Below are 19,987 nucleotides of genomic sequence, written 5' to 3'. Positions count from 1 at the left end.
TTATGGGAGGAGCAGGGTCAGCAGGAACACACCTCACTTGCTTTACTGGGCCATGGTCCTGTCATGGTCAGATCCACCTAAGTAGAGGCCCTGTCATACGGATGTGGGTGAGTGTGTGAGGGGGTGCCTCACTGTGCTGTCTGCTCTGTGTCAGGGCTACAAAAATAGTGCCGCTGTGGATAAGACTCTGTTCAGTGCCAGGTACGCTACTGTGCAGGTGCTTTACCCTCATATTCACTTGGCTGCTCCTCCCTCGCTGTCTCCTTAACGGAGATGGAGCTTTTGAGTTTGCCTCAGAGAAGGGTCAAGGTCAGGGAGATGTCAGTGCAGAGACCCTGCTCAGGAGGGTAGAATGACTAACTACAGAGAACATGGGGTACAGGCAGTGGCTCCATGCTGGCAGGGAGGCTGGAGCTGTGGCAGGACGCCCTCACGGAGGATGATGCACCTCCCTGACACCTGGGAAGTTCAGGGTGAGTCAGACATAGAGGAGTAGTCTATGGAGCCTGCCTGCTTACGCTGACCCTCCCCCCCAACTCCACGGGAGGCCTGCAGCCTGAGGATACATAAGACCTTCACTTTAAAGGTCCTAAGTTCTTAACCCTCATAAGCCTATCATCTATATTTGGGGAAAACAGGCCATCACTCTTAATTGGGCCCCTGGTAATCGACACCTTGCTGCCCTAAGAGCCCATGAGAACCCTCATGTCACCCCTCGGGGAGGGAAGGGGAGCTGCTGCTGAAATGGCCCCTGAAGCCTGATTCTGATGAGAAGATTTTACAGCTCCTCACCACAGGTCACTCAGAGCTTGTCCCCGGTCCCACATCACCTGGCCCACCTCCCCCAAATATATCTATTCAAATTCACACAGGTTGACAGGCAAGTGCACTGAAAACTCCACATAGCTGAATGTGTGTGCTACTGTCTGGGACAGTCCTCCCCATTTTCAGTGTCCTTTCAGCCTAGAGCAATGTGAGGTCCTCCTCAGACTGCCTGGGGCAGGCAGTGCCATGGTTAAGGAAGGTCTGCGGAGGAGTTCTTTTGATTGGGACAATACTGGGCACAGGAGGGAAAGAGGTGGAACAAAACAGGAAGGAGTCCCTGAGGGCCCGAAACTTCTCTTTGGCCTTTGGGAGGGTTGGAACGGTCTCTATGTACAGGCCCCAGCAGTGGGAGCTGTAGGCCGAGGCCTAGGGGGTTCGGAGGAAGCCAGCATGAAAAGATGCCTTGATCCCAGAGTCTAGGGAGACTAGAGAGGAGAGGGGTTCCTGACAGTGTCCCTAAGCCTGGCTCTGCCCCTTTCCTCACTCTGAAACCACAAGACTAGACATCACTTCCTGTTACTTCCCCGCTTGGAGGGCAAAGGTGAAGGTGAGAGGGATGTGGCCACTTGGTGTCCTCTGCCTGTGATCAGTCTCCATCTCAGGGTATTCCTCTTGAGGTTGGGACATCTAGGGAATTGCACCCTCAAGTACCCATCAGCCTCCACAGCCCAAAGACCCTATTGGATAGGTTTCACCCCCCTTTCTAATAAAGTTCTTAGCTCCAAGAAATGAAAACTCTACCTAAGCTTCCTCCCCTTCTTGGGCTGTTGCTGCCCTGCTCCAGAAGCCCTGAGGCTGCTGCTCAGAAGGGAATGTCCTGGTCTAGAGGCCTTGGTTGCTCAAATGTCTTAAAACCCATATGTAAGCCCTGCCCTCAACCCTGGGCAAGTTACTCCACCTCTGTGGCCTCAGTTTTTCCAGCTGTAAAACAGGGATGCTAGTATCTATTTAATTCTAGATTGTTACCATGATTTATTGATAGTAACAAGAAAATATGTAGCTCTGTAAAAAGGCAGCATGACAGTCCCCCATCCTGACTAGTGGGTACCAACCCATCTGGCTCGCTACCACCTCTGTAGCTGGCTCCCCTTTTCACTCCTCTAATCCCCACTCACTGATGGCTACAGATTGTTTTCCACCATCACTTCTAGTTTCTCAGTGCTGGCATTTTCCTTCAAAGCGCCCCTCCCTAAGGGTGTGGACACTGGGTCTGGGTGCTGCTGGGCAGCGCACAGGCCATCTATCCAACATCAACACCAGTTCCCAGCTGGAAGGGACCTCGCTGGTCAGCATTCCTGCTCTCCTCTTCACCAGGGCATCTCAAACTTTGGGAGGCACCAGAACCACCAGTCAGAGGCCAGTACTGGGATCTACAACTCTAACCAACACCCTGGAGCTCTGCGGCAGGTAGCCACGTTGGAGATGGCTCTGGTGGTTAGAGTGGGCCTTGGCAGCACACATACCCTTTCTTGGAGACCCTCAACACCATGAGGACCATGAGAATGTTTGTTACAAAGGAACATGCTTGACTTTAACTCAGCATTTCCAAAATTAGACTATAAACCTTTTAAATTAGAATAACCATTAACACATCACATACCAGCATCTGGGAAGTGGTTTGGAAAATGTCAGTGGTTTCCTTTTGGGGGATGTGGGGGGACAAGGGAGGTGGCGGGTTTGGAACCCAAGGTCTAACACATGCTTACTATGTGTTCTACCACTGAGCTACATTCCCAAGTCCATTATGTTTTTGGGTTGTGATTTCTATTTTTTTTTTTTTTTGGGGGGGGGGTACTGGTTATTGAACATAAGGTCCTTTACCATTGAGCTACATCCCCAACCCTTTTAAAGATAGGATCTCATTAAATTGTTGAAGGTCTTGCTAAGTTGCCAAGGTTGGCCTCAAATTTGTCATTTTTCTTGCCTCAGCTTCCCTGGCCTTTGGGATTATAGTGCTCCAGATGGGTTGTGATTCTTAATATTTAAGTAAACTTGAGCCTATGAGATTCGGTGGTTTATTTTTACTGTGGGGCTCAAATTAGGCCTGGGTCTGTCCTTTCCTCCTCTGTTTGTCCACCACATCCTGACGCTGTTCTCCAAGCCTGAGGTTCTCTTGGGTCCCCCTATATCCTGCACTCAGGAGGAATCATTGGGTGTGGAGCAGTGACAGGAAATCCGTGTAGGTACTGAGACGAGGTCAGGATTAGCTGTCTGGCTGGGACAGACAGTAGAGGGGTGGCCCACACTTCTGTACAGCCCAGTTTGTCTGGGGTGGAGGCAGACGCAAGGTCTTTTCCTGGCTCACTGCCCCTCCCCAGTCAGGTCACCCGAGAAATGATGAGCAGCCGAGTACAGCTGGGGCTGGTCAGTGGCAGAACATCTTGTCCTGTCTTTTCTTCTCAGGCTCAAAACAGGCACATACTGCCATCAACTGATATGGTAGGCGGGGCGGCCCTTACTTGGGAGGAAAATGGATTTATTGCTTTATAAAAAGTAGTATAATAAAACAAGAGAAAAACAACTAAAGACCTAAAAATCAACCCACTCCTCTCAGCAACCAGCAGGTCTCGACACATTTCTGGGGGCAGTCAAATTGGGCTGGTTGGCCAGCCAGGCAGGCTTGGCTTCTCCCATGTAAACAGCTCCAGGGCCCTGGCAGATCTGCCAGCAGGGGGCGCCGTGACTCTGACAAGCTCCTGGTCATGAGTAAGGCTGACTCCTGAGCCCTGGAACTGCCCAGGCCCAGCGGGCTTCTGGTCTGGTTGGTGGGGATAAGGGCAGACCCTAGGGTTCTCACACACACCACATATGTACACACATTCTGCACAAACATACATCCCCATAGTTCCTCATCAATCTCCTTTCCTGTGCGGGCCTGGGCCTCCATGTCTGTCAGCACAGCCTTATTTTTACCCCACAGAAACAGCTGTGTGTGTGTGTCGGGAAGGTACCCTGGTGGTGCCCTTTAATTCCCTTCAGGTCACAGACTAGACCGAGGGTGGCAGTGGAAACATGCTCCCCACCTGCCCCCAGCCCTGAGGGAGGAAGGAGGTGAGGAACAACCAAGCAGCCTGGTCCATGGCTCCTGAGGCTTTGTATGACCATCCTGCCCTCCATCCGCCCTAGGCTATGTGCCAGGGGGCTTCTCCATAGGCCTTAAATGAGAGGACAAGCCATGGACAGGCCACAGGGGGCTGGGATTACAAAGGGGTTAGCACCAACAACAGGAAGCGGGTCCTTCCTTCCTCAGGCAGCCACAGACTGACCATGGGAGGAGGCTGAGGGGCCAGGCGAGGGGGTTGCAGACAGTGCAAGCCTTTGTCCTCAGGCAGGTGTGGTTGGTGGGCATGCAGCCAAGAGGCAGGTGGTGGGCAGTAGATGGCAGTCCCCTCTGCTTTGGCAAGAGGCAGAATCCAGACCTTTAAGGGAGAGAGCCTGCCTGCTGGGGGTGCTTTTGGCTCCTCCTGCAGGCACCATGGACACCCAAGGCCCTAGGGTCTCTAGGGGTGGCAGAGCAAAGCCAGGGCAGCCTGCTTCCAACAGTAGGAAAATCGCCCATCCTGGGCCCTCTCCTGTCCTTTCACCGCAGAGCTCCAAGGCAGGACCAAAGCCCTGGGAGGGAGCATGGACTCCAACGTGGTGAAGGAGAGGATCCTGGGGGTGTATGGGGTCCTCTAGGGTGAGGAGGAGGACACTGGTCAGTCACTGAAGCATGGGCAGGAGGCCACAGTCCTGAGGTGTTGAGTGCTACACGAAGGCCTCCCGGTTGGATGAGCCATTGATCTTGAGGAAAAGCTTGTCATCTTCCCTCTTCTGCTGCAGCTGCCTTTCCAGCTGGCGCCGGTAGCAGATCAGGTAGAGGGGCAGGCAGAACCCCAGCATGCTCATGATGAGTAGCCCCACATTCACCTGGGGAGGTGGGGAGGAGAGGGCCATCACGGGGGGGTGAGGGCCAGGCAGCAATCAGCTCAACACCCTCCCTCACACTCAGGCTTGGAGAAAAGAGCTGGTCACAGGAGAGGAGAGGGAAAGACAAACAGGAAGATTCAAGAGGTCCCAGGGCCCGTCACTCCACATTCCAGCATCTGAGTTCCCGGTTCCCCACAGGCTACCAGCAGTCCTCCGGGCCTGACCCCCCACCTCAGACCCACTGCTCTGAGTCTCAGGGATGGGGGTGGGGTTGTGACAACTCATGGTACCTGATTAAGAATGCTGGTCCTGGGCTGGGGTTGTGGCTCAGTGGCAAGAGTCCTTGCCTAGCATGTGTGAGGCACTGGGTTCGATTCTCAGCACCACATATAAATAAACAAAATGAAGGCCTATTGCCAACTTAAAAAAAAAAAAAAAAAAAAAAAAAAGCTGGTCCTTGGCAGGAAGGTCTGGGACAGGAACTTTCTTTTACTTACCCCAAACTCAAGTCAAAAGGGGCCATTTTTCTCTTCCTACCTGGCCACCACTGACAAGGGGACACAGTCCTAACCAAAGTTTCCAAACTGCCTATCCTCAGTGCTCTGAAGCCCCCAGCTCCCAGTCAACAGAGTGGAACCGATGCCCCTGACACTCTGCTCTAACCCTTCTTACCCACAGAGGGTCTCCTTGGAGGGGACCCATCATAGCCAAAAACAGTGGCTGCTGCAGGAGAGCAAAGAGTGCACTGATCAGAGACTGCAGTCCCGTGAGGCTGCCGAACTGTGTGGAGGGGTACCTGTTGGAGCAATTGAGACTTGTCACAGTCAGGGCCATCTCTGGCTTCCCAAACACTGCCTTGGCTCAACTGACCAAGGTGTACTGGTGCCCTGGGCTACACCTGCTTGGAGGCAGAGGCGAGAACAGCCTCAGAGGATGGTCGGGTCCCTGGATCACCTTCTACTGAGCAGTTCTGCAGTTCTCTTTTGGGCCAGCCCAAGGCCTCACACTCTGGTGAGGGCCCACCCCACCTGCCCTACCCAGATGTGCCTAGGGCCTATGGGTGTCTGGCTGAGCTGAGTAGGAACCACGGTGCCAATAGGAGTCTGCGGCTTGGGAAATGGGCCCAGGGAGCAGGTTGGGAGGCTGGGCCTGGCTCTGCTGCACCCTCCTCCCGAGGAGCGTTGTGTAATCACGGAAACTCAGCATCACTGCTCTTGCCCGATTCCCTCACGCCCTGCCAGGGCAGCCACAACTTCCTCCAGGACTTGGGGGGGGCCAGGCAGGGGACAAGCAGACCTGGAATGACCCCCATGGGATACTGCTGGAAGAGGGAGTGAGTTCTATGTTAAAGCTCAGCAAACATCAGGCTTTGCTGCCCAGAGGTGGGAAGGGGCTCCCAGTAAGGAATGAGCTGGTCTCCTAGTCACAGACAGCAGATGATGGTATCTGGGTTCCAGTTTTTGGGCCAAGCCCTGGGCCAAAGGAGGAGGAACAGCTGGGTGGCCTTTGGATAAAGATACCGTTTCATTTTAGCCAGGGCCTGAGAAGTCTATGGCTAGCACTGGGCCCTTTAAGGCTCTGGGTGAGAACCATCTGGCACATTCTGGGCTCAATCATCAATGTCACTGCCCTGGTTGAGGGTCATTAGAACTTCAGCATTTAGCTTTTAGCAGCCAGAACCCATCCCTGTCGTTCCCACTGAGCAGCCAGGGAAGCCCTGGACTTGGATGAGCAGCAGCCCCAGGGGCCCTAATGTGCTGAACAGGGTCACTGACCTTGGCTGAGAGAACTGATTTCATGTTAAATGCCAAGTCTTGTGTGCACCCAACTGTCTGTTCACTGACCCACAACCACGCATCAGGTATGGCTTTGCCCTGACACACCCAGCAGAAACCCTGGTACTCGTCCCCTCATGCAAGAAGATAAAACCTGCCTTGGCAGGTTGGCCCAACCTCAGGGTCTCAGTTCTAACAACGACCTCCCAGGTCATGCCCTCCCCTTGTCCACTAGAATGCCTGCAGCTTCCACAACTTACACAGCAGCGTACAGGCCCCCAACAGCAGAGTGGATAAATCCTCGAACGATGGTGTGCAGGATGAAGGAGAAGATCTGAGGGGAGAGAACAAAGCATGAGCAAAAGACCACCAGGGTCTTCACCTTGCCCCCTGCCCTCCCGTTCTTGAGGTCTTGAGCCACAGAAGCAGGGGCAAACCAACAGCTGGCTGTCCCCCACCGAGCACTGCCCCTTGATTGGGCAAGATGGTCAGGACGAGGGTCTTCCTGTATTGCAGTAGGCCAGGGGGGACATCCAGGAAGCAAGGATACTCCCACCTAGAACTAGCGCAGTCTCCCATGCCTTGCTGTGGTCTATATCCCAGTGTTGACACAGACACATAACAGAATCTGTGGGTGTTCACACCTGTGTGTTCAACGTACTTCAACACCTGGCCATTTGTAAACAGGGAGGGACTCTTGCTTTCCTACTGCGCTTGGTGCAAGATAACCATCTGGACTTGGGCTACGCCCATCTGGAAGCAATGCCATCACTTGTATCCCTTCATAGTTTGTGAACTTGGGGACTGGGCCAAAATCTACTATTAGAACACTTTCATAGATCAAAGGGTGGGGCCAGGCAGGTGACAAGGTCTACTTTGCTTGCAATCTCTGACAAGAGTCAGGTTTCAAAAACATCAGAAATATTGTGCAAAGGAATCAAGCCTTTGAACCCAGATGCCAAGCCATGATCTCGGTCTTTCTCCACTGTCTCCAGAGTAGAGGCCCTGTGGGCATTCTTGTTCTAGAGAGGTAGATTCTCCCAACCACACTACAGATTGGCCAGACCTCTTTGGACATCTGATTCCAGCTGTTTGAGTAAATGAAAAACAAGTAACCACACAACTACCCTACAGAGTTCCAGTAAATACATGATGGTGGTTCTCATGGTATGTGAGATGTCCAAGAGACCAAGGAGAACCATGTGCCTTCACAAAGAACAGTTTTGTGAAAGACAATCCAAACCTCCTTTACAAGCTGGGCATGGTGATGCATGCCTATAATCCCAGTAACTGGGGAAGCTGAGGCAGAAGGATTGCAAATTTGAGGCCAGCCTGGGAAACTTAGCAAGATCCTGTCTCAAAATTAAAAAATAAGAAGGGCTGGGGATATAGCTCAGTGGTAGAATGTCCACCAAAAATAAAATAAAAATAAAAAAAAAATTAAAGGTCTGGGTTCAATCTCTAATACTGCCCCTGCCACCCCCACCCCCCACACACAAAAATCCAACCAAGAAAACAAACACCTCTTTTATGGCTCACTCTTCCATTGAGCACAGAGCCTGGCAAGTAGCAGGCCCTATAAATAATGCGGCTGGTTTGGCTCGTTGGCTGATAGGTTGGTTGATTGGCTAAATCACAAGAGTGAAGTCACTTTGCTTTGTTGATAGCTTCTAGTCTCTAAAACAACATCCCTTCTTGATCCTTCCCCACCCAGCTTCTCCCTCCCCGCATACCCACCTGTAGAGGCAGATTGGGAATGAGGCAAGTCACCCCAAAGCCCACAAGCAGCAGGTTTGTAAAAGCAAAGGCCCGCATGGCATTGGTAACCTTCTGGATCTGCCGGTCTCGCTTCTTCTTCTTCTCACCTCTGTGGAGATGGAGCATATGCTGGAACTGGGAGGGTCCCTGGAGGAAGGTGGGCCCTTCCCCAGAAGGCAGGCCTTGGGAGTCCCAGCACGTGGACTGATGCAAGACTCACAGGCCACCCAAGCACATCTCAGGGACTTTGTCAGGGCACTAGGGACAATCCCTGATCCACCTTCTCAACTGAGCCCTGAGTGTGAACATCAGTGGAGAGGGTCAGATTCGAGAAGGTGGCCCTCACACATGACCCTGCTTCACTGAAGACTGAGCCAGATGATGGGGGGGAGGGATGTGCCCAGTGAGGATGCAGCAAAGCCCCACTGCACCAATGGCTTTGAGTGTACCCAAATCTCACAGGAAACTGGGAATCAGCCAGATAATAAGCCAAATAAGAGAGTGAGTGGATTTCCCCTAGGGGGACAGAGAGGGTGAAGGGGAAATAAACATGTAGCAGATGGAACCAGGATGGGCACAAATAACCTCTTGGCTGTCAGACCTGACCTAGATAACAACATTCTCTGTAATTATTTCCTGGTGAATTAACTATTACGGAGTCCAGTCTCCTCACCCACACCTACACTCCATGAATGATCACACATCTAAGAACCAATGTGGGGGCTGGGGTTGTGGCTCAGTGGTAGAGTGCTTGCCTCCCACATGTGAGGCACTGGGTTCAATACTCAGCACCACATAAAATGAATAAAGTTTTAAAAACAACTAAAAAAAAAGAATTTAAAAAAAAAAGGAACCAATACCAAGTGCTCAAGGATTTGCCAGGAAGTCCCAAGGCCCACCACTTCCTAACTATGTGACCTCAGACAAACAACTCAAACTCCCAGCTTCAGTTCTCTGATCTGTGAAACGGGTATAATGCTGGTATACACCTCCTGTGGTGAAGTGAGGCTTAACTGAGGTATTGTGTGTTAAGTGCTTGGCACTGGGCCTGATACAATAAACAGCAGCTTATTATATTAAGGTGGAGTCACAGAAGATGGCATTTAACTCATCCTCTGATCTTAGAGGCCAAACCTTCCATAAAGTAGGGCCCCGGCACCTTGCTTAATCCTCCCAATCATCAACAAATCTATTAATGTATTGGTTATAGCAGCTTTCTACTCAAACTGAGTAGAATAAACCCTGTGGGCAAGATGGCCCCATAGTGCTATTTGTGCCAAGGATCTGAGGGCCATCCTGGGGCCAAATAGTCTTCCCTGATTTCTTTCCTGCTTTGGTCAAGCTTGGTGCCTCCAAACTTTAGCATACCAAAGAATTTCCATAAAGAGGTGGAGGACCTGAATGTGCACCAGGATGGCTGCATGAGTGTCTTTAAGGAATTTCAAGTCCACAGAACATACTCCTCTCTTGCTGTCCTGCTGCCTAAAAAATTGAACCCCTCACCCTGTTCCTGCCTAACACGTGACTTGATGAGCTTTCTCCAGGGGCTGAGCAGGGCTGTGGCTCTGCCTACGCACTGGGTGGTGTCTTTCTCCTCAGGCTCCTCAGAGGCATCTTCGCACTCCTTCAGCCTCCAGTCCATGATGTAGCCGATAACGGGGGCAGTCAGCAGGCACAGCAGCTGGAGCGCGCCAAAGATGGAGGTATAGAGGGCGACTAGGGAGGAAGAAGTTGTGTCACAGGAGCTCCTGCACAGAGCCCCAGGGGGCAGGCTGAGAGGGACTTGGGAAGGGGCTGGTACCCACAGGTCCTTTTGGGGTCTGCCCCAGGGCCCCTTTGTCACTGCAGGTCTTGGCGGGAGCCCAGAGACAGTCTCTGAAACCAAAGGTGGAGCAAGAGGCAGTTCACTAGATTTTCTGCTCCAAATCCTCTGCCTATTTCCCAGAAATAGCTAATAAAATACAGTATGTCACAACGATCCCCTCACCAGAAGTTCCAGGAAGTCACTACGACTCAGGAACCACAAAATTACCAATGTCCATGACTGAGTCTTTGTGTGTGACTGGTCATTAGTTTTCTGCCTCTAGGACTAAACCAGGAAAGCACCACTCACTTAGACTGTGACATAAAGGCTTTCATCACCAAGACTTAAAATTATGGAGGGTGGGGGCATGGTTTCAGGGAAATAGCAGAAAGCTGATTGCCTTGTCCTCGCCCCCATCCCAAAAGGATGTAGGGAGTTCAAGGTGAGAAATCTCCCTTTGAAGAGAGACTGGTGGGGAGGGTGTTGCAATGTTCCCTGACAGCCCCCTGCTTACCCGTGGCCATCACTGCATTGAGAAAGCAAAGGTGGGAAAGCAGAAAAGAGAAAGGTTAGTGGTAGGAAAGGCAATGCCCTTAGGAGAGGATGGGGGAGGAGGCAGGCTAGCACTCACACACCACTTCCCACCAAGACCGGCTCAGAGGAGACTGCAGCAGACTCCCTGCAGCGGATCTGGGAGCAGGCCCAGCCCAGGCGCCTGCTGACATTTTCCTGTCTGCCGGTGCCTCATCACAGGCAGGCTGGTGAGTCAGGCCTGTGGTGCTGGCTGAGCAAAGTGATGGGGAAGTGATGTGCTATGTGCGGAAGGCCTGGCAGAATCAGGGTCCCCCACTGCCGTGTGACCCTGTGGGAATGCTGCTCTGTCACATTACCTCCTGCTGCACTCAGAGTGAAGGGTCAAAGAATCCACCCAGACAACCAGCCAAGCCACTTGACACCAGGTTCTCCCCTAGACAGCCAGAGCTCGTCCTTATGCCCTACCAGCTCCCTGACCCTGTGGCAGCCTCTCTGGGAAAAGCAGGGCTGTAGATGTTGTGTTCCAGAGGGACACAATGGGGAAGACCAATGCCTTGTCTACCATACGCCAAACTTCCTCTACTTCTTTTTTTGGGACTAGGAATTGAACCCAGGGGCTTATACATACTAGGCAAAATTGAGCCACATCCCAGCCCATGGTGTTTTTTTGGGGGGCGAGTGTGGGTACTGGGGATTGAACTCAGGAACACTCAACCACTGAGCCACCTCCCCAGGCCTATTTTGTATTTTATTTAGAGACAGGGTCTCACTGAGTTCCTTAGCACCTCGCTTTTTGCTGAGGCTGGCTTTGAACTCCCAATCCTCCTGCCTCAGCCTCCAGAGCTACTGGGTTTACATGCGTGCACCACCATAGCCAGCTCATTACACATTTTTGCACACACTATTCAGTCCTTTCCACCTTTGCTTTACTACCAGACTCCCATTTCATAGCAGGAACAGTGTTATCTAGTTCCCTTTGCTATCTTTTGCCTTTGTTAAAGCAGGATTTCTAACCCTAGTTATAGATTGGTATTTTGTTCCTTACAAGGCCTATGGTGTCTTCCCCTTGGTTAAAAAACAAGTAAACCAACAAAAGAAAGTTGCATGCCAGTGAGACTGCCAATAAAAAGGATTTGCCGAATGTGTTTGTCCCGCTTGGGATGACTAAAGCTGACTCAGCTCAGGCCCTGGGGAAGTACTGACTTTCTTTGTAGGAGCAAACCCTCTAATCAGCTGAAGACCTTCGCTCTGTTTTCGCGTGGATTATCAATTCTGCTTCTCGGAGTTAACAAGCCTCAACTGGATTACGATGCTCCCAGGAAATCTTTGCCTTCCTGTTTCACCCATATAGGGTACAGATTCCAGTATGCACCCGACAGTCTCCACCCAGGACGCTGTCTTCCCCCTTGACCCCCAGAGGCTCCACACATTGAGACTGCAGTCTCCTAGGGGAATTCTATGTGGGGCTGGATTTGTTGGCTTTCAGTGTCACTCAGGTGGAAGACACTGCAGTGTTTTCATTTACAGACACATCCTCAGCCCTCCCCCACCTGCACTGGAAAACATACACCCCATGCCCTAAACACATGGAGCTATTTTGGTCCTTCCCTCCCTCCTAAACTGGGAAACCCTGATGAAGACCTGAAAGAACAGTCAGGGCTAGCTGTGGTGAAATAGCTCTGACAGCAAACAGCCACAGGCACTGCCATTTCAGGGCCCTTCTGGTCCAGCTCTGCCTAACACATTCCAGGAGGTGGTTGTAGGGCTTGACTAGCCGATGGCAATGAATGGCATTCTTGGGGCGCCTTCCCCGGTTGTTGTGCAACTGAGGTCCAAGGGACACCTACCTGTCTTCTGGTCGCCACTGACCAGGAACTCGAGGATGCTGTTCATGGCCCCCATATAGAAAATGAGCCGCAGCTGTGTGACGCACATGGTGACCAGACTGAGCAGCAGGATGGGGCTGAACACACTGTGCATGAACGAGGGGGCCGCTGTGGGGAAAAGGTACAGGGCTCAGGGCTGAGGCATGCAGCCCACTCACCACCCAGCTTGGTGCAAGGTCGGAAGGGAGGCCCAATGTGCTGACCAAGTCACTCCATGCTGGAGGCTGGCAGGGGGAACTAAGGAAGAGCTTGGTGGGGTTCACGGTGCTGGAGCTGGAGCTGGGCAAAGCCCTCAGCTCTCTGAACTTTACTGTGCCCATCTGTGAAACTGGGAAGATGGTACTACCAACCCTTCTGGGATGAAGTGAGAATTTAATGAGATGATACCCACAGAGTCTCAGTTAGTACTGGCCCCAGTCAAGGGGGTGCTGGAACTGTCACCTTCAGTTTTGGACTGGCAGCTCCTTCCAGTCACCCAGGGTATAGACACTGATGTCTCAGGCAGACCTGGAGGGTGGAGCCACGCGGTGGGTACCTGCAGCATCCGGCTGGCACTTCACCTCCAGGTCAACAGTGGACAGGCACAGCTTGTGGCCCTCCTGCAGTGCCGCCTGCTCCTTGGCGCTCCTCATGGAGCTGCCCACGCTCAGGCGGCGTCCCACAGTGGTCACCTGCTTGTAGAACTGTTTCCCTGTGATCTTGTGGTCAAAGCCCAGCCAGCTGAACTTGATCTTCACCCTGGAGGCCACGGGATAGTATCTGTTGGTGCTATCCAGGACCCTGGCTGGCATGGGGATAGTATCTGTTGGTGCTATCCAGGACCCTCGCTGGCATGAGGGTTGGGACAGAAAGCATGTAGACTTACGAGTAGTCCATGTCTTCTGGCCCTGGGAAGGGCTCCAGCGGCCAGTTAAAGAAGCAGTTGAGGAAAACCAGCCCAGAGCAGCCAGCCCAGACCACAAGAATGATGATGAAAGAGGCACCTGAGTCGTAGATGAGCTGCCAGGCACAATGGGGTGGAGGTGGGAACAAAGGGAGAGAGTCAGAATGGGCAGTGGGCACCTGGAAGCCCCTGTTACCATGTGCTGAGCTGTAGGAGGAGGCACAGCCCCGTCAGCCTGGTCAATTGGTCATCCAAAACCCTGCATTCCAATAATCCCAACTTGCCTGGCCCTGGCATGTCATTAACCCCTCGTGCCTACAACTTGGACCAAAGGTCGCCACCTTGGAGAGGCCTTTGCTAACCACCCCGTTACTGTCACGTCTGCCTCACTGACTCTCAGAGAGCAGCCTGGATGAGATGATTGCATTGCTTGATGGATTTACTTGTCTGCTGTTAGTCCAGCTCCATGAGGACAGGAGGCTGCTGATCTTGGTCCACTGAAGCATGAACAAGGTAGCTTTGAAGCACACATGTGTTAGGTGCACAGATGAATGCATCTCCCTGGGTTCTTCTGTGAAATGGGTGTGATGCTGGCACGTGTCCTTAAAGCATTGTGTGGTAGGTAGGTGTGAGCCTGCCAAAGTGCTGAGCATGCTAGTGGTTACTACTGTGAGTACCATTTATTTCCAGTGTCTACATGAGATTCCCTAAAGTACTGGCACACAGCTGCCCAGCTACAGCTGCCCAGGGAGGAGGCCAGCAGTTAGACACCAAGAAAAGGTGGAGGAATTTGTAGGCTCTTCCATCATCCAAGAGCAAAAGAATCTCCAAGTCCACAGGATGGCTGGTCCTAAATTTACACCTCCTACCACCTTGGTTCCCAGGTGACCAGTCCACATCTGTAACTGCCTCCCCTTGTCAATAGTAGCCCCCACTCCACATCCCTAAGGAGTGGGGCTTTGACTTAGTCCTGGTGCCAGGAGAGGATAGAGTCCTTGCTGAAGCCCTGACAGAGCAACAGGATTTGGGGAGGGAACTTGGGCTCGTAGACTGTGAGGTGTTGGCTTCATCCTGACCCCATGTGACTTCCACAGACATAGAATCCTGCCTGGGAGGGAAACAGCTGAACCAACTTGGCCAAGAGCAGAGCTCTGGCTAATGGGGAGCAACAGCCCAACAACAACAGGCTTGGGGGACTCGGGACCGGAGGGAACTCACCCACCCTCCTTTCCCTAACCCAGTCTGTGGTCACACACTATAGTGATATGCTTGAACCTCCTGTCCCCCAGGGCCCAGGGGTTTTATTTTCTTATTCCTGTGGTGCCCAGGTGCATCCTGCCCAGGTGTGAGGGGTGGAGAGGGGCCTTCCCCAGTGCCAACAATGCCTTCTCTCTTCAGAGAGGGTTAAGGAGCCTTGGGGGAGGCCTCTGTACATACACTAGCACAAAGTAAACGAACTGCAGACCCACACCCTTACCTTGATTCCTGGGAAGGTAACTGCGGAGGAGGCGTAGGATCCAATCATCAGGGCAATAAATGTGGACCGAAGGTCGCCAAACATGTTGGGCAGCTAAGAGGATGGACAGAGGGAAGGTTTAGGGGAAGGAATGCAAAGCCTAGAGACTGTCAGCACCAACCCTCACCTGCTCCACTCCCAGATAAGCCACAGGGTAATCCAGGGATGATTACTATCAATTGCAAATTTTTCCTTTCTGCACTGAGGTGGATGAGAGGAGAAAAGGATAATTAAAAAAAAAAAAAAAAAAATTGGGCTGGGTGTGGTGAAGCATGCTGAGACAGGAGGATCACAAGTTCAAGGCCAGCCTCAGCAACTTAGCAAGGCCCTCAGAAACTTAGTGAGACCTTGTCTCAAAATAAAATATAAAAAGGTCTGGGTGGCTCAGAGGCAGAGCACCCCTGGGTTCAAACCCCAGTACTCAAAAAAAAAAAAGAGCTTCAAATGTAAAGAGATGGTTGTTTGTCTTTTGGGGGGGGGGGGGGCAAGTATCCCCATCTCTGCCCCTGGCACAGGCCAAGGGCCTTCTCGTCTTTTCAGGATTACATTGAGATGGCCAGAGAGCAGTTATGAGCCTCAGGCATCCCTCAAAGGGAGAAAGCCTGTTAAAAATAAGAATCTATTTGGGGATAAGAGCATCACTTTATAAATAAAAATATCAGAGTCCCAGAAGGACCAGATGTCAGCAAAAGCTGCTTTTGGTTTTGAGAGAGTAGGTTTCTGGAAGGTGCCAATCAGAATTCTATAGTTCCCTCAGGGCTAACAAGAAAACCAGCCTAGGTTCCTGGTTCTAAATTTCTAAGTACAAATAGAGGATTCTCATTTGTACTGACATCCTACCCTAGCGATGGGCACTGGAGAAGGCTAATGGTTGGAAAGGCTCAAGCCCTGTGTTATGGCAGCTCACACTGGGTACAGGGCAAGAGAGGGCCCATTGAACATGACTTCAAGGCCCAGCCCACAGTGATTCTGTAGAAAACCAGGCATCGTAAAATGCTACAGTCATGAATTCAGACAGATCTGGGGCAAAGTACATCCTCCCAAACAACTAGCCATAGCTTTTCTTCTCCAACCTTAGGAGAAACTGCAATGCAGTGGACTCACACCCACAATGTCCCTGGCACTTTGGACACTCTTCTGATAGTTATGCCATCCAATTTCATTGAATTCAGGTTGCTTCCACCGATGTAGCCTGGATGTAAAACTATGTATCCCTCCTCCACTTTTGTCTTGAATCATTTTTGTTTGATCACATATGGTTACTGCAATCTAAATCATTGCTGCTGAATGGAGATAGCTGGAACTTGGTTATATGCCTGCTCCTCATCATTTCTACTTTTTCCCCCCCACAAATATAAATGAGTAATGGACATTATCAAAATTTAAAATTCTGGGTTGGGCTAGGTACCATGGTGCACGCCTGTGATCCCAGCAGCTCAGGAGGCTGAGGCAGAAGGATCACAATTTCTTTTTTTTTTTTTTTTTTCAGTGCTGGGGATGGAACCCAGGGCCTTATGCTTGCAAGGCAAGCACTCTACCAACTGAGCTATATCCCCAGCCCTAGGATCACAAATTAAAAGCCAGCCTCAACAGTTTAGTAAGGCCCTGTCTCTAAATATTTTTTTTAAAAAAAGGGCTGGGGATGTTGCTCAGTGGTTGAGTGCCCCTGGGTTCAATCCCCAGTACCCCCAACCCCCCAAAAAAATTCTGGGTTGGGGATTTAGTTCAGTGGTAGAGTCCTTCTAAGCATGAGGACCTGGGTTGAATCCCTAGCACTGCAAACAAATAAAAAATAAATAAATAAATAAATAAATAAATAAATAAATAAAATCCCATGCTTCAAAGGACGCCATTGAAAAAATAAAAAGCCAGGATGGGGATGTGATTCAGTGGTAGAACATTTGCCTAGCATGTATGAGGCTCTGGTTTGATCCCCAGTAATGCAAAAAAAAAAAAAAAAAAAGTAAAAAGAATGCACAGAATGAAAGAAAAATTTTACAAAAATCAGATACATGATTAGGGACTTGTATTTAGGATATATAAAGAACCCCCATAACTAATAAAAAAAACATTTTTAAAATGGGCAAAGGAGCAGGTATGGGGGGGTGCATGTCTATAATCCCAGCCACTTGTGAGGTTGAGGCAAGAAGATTCCAAGTTCAAGGACAGCCTGGGCAACTGAGTGAGGCTCTGCCTCAAAATAAAAAATAAAAAAAGGACTTGGGGTGTACCTCAGGGAAGAGTGCCCTTGGGTTCAATCCCCAGCACCTCAGAATTAACAAGAAGAAAAGCAAAGGATGTGAACAGACATTTCTCCAAAAAAGATATACAAATAGCCAAAAAATAACAGGAAAAAATGTTCAACATCATTAATCACGGAGAAATGCAAATCAAAACCACATGAAATACCACTCGATCCCCACTAGGATGGCCATAATAAAGTCAGATAGCACATGTTGGTAAGAATGTAGAAGGACTGGAACTCTCCTGCACTTGTAGTGAGAAACAGTACAGTCACTTTGAAAAACAGTCTGGCAGTTTTTAAAACAGTTAAACACAGTAGATACACAAGCCAGAAGTTTACTCCTAGGTTCATACCTTAGAAAAATAAAGATATATGTTCACACAAAAACTTGTATGTCAATGTTTACAGTAGCATTCCTTATAACAGGCAAAAATGAGAACAACTTGAATGTCCACCAGTGAATGAATGGGTTAACAAACGAATCTGGTATGTTTGTCAATTTTTTTTTTTTGGTTTGGCTGGTTTTTTATTCTAGAGATTGAACCTAGGGGTGCTTCAAAACTGCACCACATCCCCAGTCCTATTTTATTTTACTTAGAGACAGGGTCTCACTAAGTTGCTCAGGGCCTCTCTAAATTGGGAGGCTGGCTTTGAACTTGCAATCCTCCTGCCTCAGACTCCTGAGTTACTGGGATTAAAGGCGTTCACCACTGTATCCAACTTCATCAATAGTATTTGGTCATAAAAAGGAAAGAAGTACTGATGTACCCTAAAAACATGGATGAACCTTGAAAACATAATGCTAAGTGAAAGAAGTCAGACACAAAAAACCACATATTATATGATTATATTTATATGAATTGTCCCCAAATGGGCAAATCCATAGAAATAAAAATTAGTAGTTGCCAAGGCCTGGGAGGTAAAGAGGGAGGGACAACTTATAGGTACAGGGTTTCTGTCTGGGGTGATACAGTTGATTGTAGTGATGAATGTACAACTATGTAAATACATTAAAAAGCAAAGAATTGTACACTTTAGGTGAACTGAATGGTATATGAACCACATGTCAATATAGCTATTAAGAAAACAAGATCCAGAAGCTCTGGAGGCTGAGGCATAAGCATTGTGAGTTCAAAGCCAGCCTCAGCAACTTAGGGAGGGCCTGAGCAACTTAGTGAGACCCTGCCTCAAAAATAAAATATAAAAAAAGATCTGGGGATATGGCTTAATGGCTAAGTGCCCCTGGGTTCAATCCCTGGTACCAAAAAGAAAAGAGAAGAAAGGAAGAGTAAGAGACTAAATATTTTGGTATTCCAGGATTAAAAATGAACAGGAATGAATCTATAGTATGTGACCAACTAAGCCACCTTACAGAATGAGGCTTGGGAGCCCACTTAGGCGCCCCACAAATTTCTAGCACACACAAAAAGCTCCTCCCAGCCAGGTATGGTGGCACACACTTATAATCCCAGAGATTCCGTAATTCTAGGGACTCAGGAGGCTGAGGTAGGAGGTTTGCAAGTTCAAGGCCAGTCTAGGCATTCATAAGACCCTGTCTCAAAATAAAATAAAAAGGGCTGGTGATGGCGTAGCACCCCTGGATTTGCAAAACAAAACAAAACAAAAAACCAAAACTCTTCCCTTGAAGAGTGGGTCCTCTGTTCCAGGCTTCTCAGGAAGGATCAGAGAGGGGAAAGGGAGAGGCAGTGCAGACAGAAGAGATGTGACGTGCTCATGTGTGCCAGACACACCCAGGCGAGCATGAAAGGTGCCAAACTGCATTCTCTGCACACCTGCCTTCCAGTTATGCTGCAGTTCAAAGGACAAGCCCAGTTCCTGAGCTCACATACTTGGGCTGGTCCATGCTGGTCACACTAGCAAAGCAGCTTTGTAAGGGGACTTCCTGAGGCCATATCCACCTCAGGGAAAATCCAAAGATTAGGTCTATGGGGAAAGAGGGAACTGTTCCTGCCTGGGATTCCACTCCAACCAGCACAGATAAAAAGAGAAAGGGATCAAAAAAGGCTTAGAACCCAACCAGAAAAACAGATGGAGGCCAAGAGCCTAGACTTTGGTGCAGGGTTAAGCCAGGTGAACATTCTTTTCCTTGAAAATGAACATATGTGCACATAGCTATTGTTTCCTTGAGGTAAATTCCCCAAAGTAGACTCACCTCTGGGCACAAACTTTTCAACAGGGACAGAGAAATACTTCAAAAAGCAGACAGCAAAGTTGCCATTTTCTTTCTACCCTTTAATCTGAAGCTGCCTTAACCTTCACCCAGGCTAAAGGCCAACAGAACGCCAGCATGCAGCCCTACCCGGAAATTCTGGATTCTTTTTCTGGTACTAGACCCAGGGAAGAACAGAAACCTGGGAGAAAAGACTGATTTTCCACCTGTCAGCAGGTGAAACTATTGCCCTCAGGCTTGAACAAAAACAGCAACTTTCTAGTTGCCCTTCCTGCTGGCCAGCCTTCCCCTGCCTGGAACATTCTTATCAACACCATGAAAATTCTCCCCAACATGTTATTTTGGTCAGAAGGACCATACCTAGGAGAGAACAGAGCCTCAGGGAAAACCACACCCGTAAGTTTCCCGCCAATACATACATGTTGTATTTTAAACTATGTCTTTTTTCCCGATTAGAAAAGCAATTGGATGTCTGTTTTGAAACATTTGGAACAAAATATGTACATAAACAATTAAGTAAAAGTCACCCTCATAGAGCCACGTTACTATTTTGATATATATTTCTCTAACTTTTCCTACTAGTAACTATAAATTTTTAACATAACTGGGAGTACGTGGAACATATTTTTCCTTTTTCTTGCAGCACTGGGGATTGAACCTG

At 49.8% G+C, this 19,987-nt stretch overlaps 1 protein-coding gene across 3 annotated transcripts in view; it reads right to left on the bottom strand.

Annotated features, from left to right (window-relative positions):
* Positions 1–2,610: 2,610 nt before the first annotated feature.
* The window catches only part of SLC43A2 (solute carrier family 43 member 2), a 42,321-nt gene continuing 24,944 nt past the window's right edge, over positions 2,611–19,987 (bottom strand). For all 3 annotated transcript variants that reach the window (XM_079130857.1, XM_079130858.1, XM_079130859.1), the window contains exons 6-14: positions 14,852–14,944; positions 13,357–13,490; positions 13,027–13,229; positions 12,453–12,599; positions 9,845–9,983; positions 8,247–8,376; positions 6,770–6,843; positions 5,407–5,530; positions 2,611–4,734 (exon numbers count right to left, since the gene is read on the bottom strand). In XM_079130857.1, coding sequence (XP_078986983.1) covers positions 4,573–4,734; positions 5,407–5,530; positions 6,770–6,843; positions 8,247–8,376; positions 9,845–9,983; positions 12,453–12,599; positions 13,027–13,229; positions 13,357–13,490; positions 14,852–14,944 — 1,206 coding nt within the window. In that variant the 3' untranslated portion in view covers positions 2,611–4,572. The remainder of the gene's footprint in view (positions 4,735–5,406; positions 5,531–6,769; positions 6,844–8,246; positions 8,377–9,844; positions 9,984–12,452; positions 12,600–13,026; positions 13,230–13,356; positions 13,491–14,851; positions 14,945–19,987) is intronic.

Source organism: Sciurus vulgaris (assembly GCF_902686455.1).
Source record: "Sciurus vulgaris genome assembly, chromosome: 3".
In the NCBI taxonomy this organism is placed as follows: Eukaryota; Metazoa; Chordata; class Mammalia; order Rodentia; family Sciuridae; genus Sciurus; species Sciurus vulgaris.
This window is presented reverse-complemented; position numbering and strand designations above follow the sequence as displayed.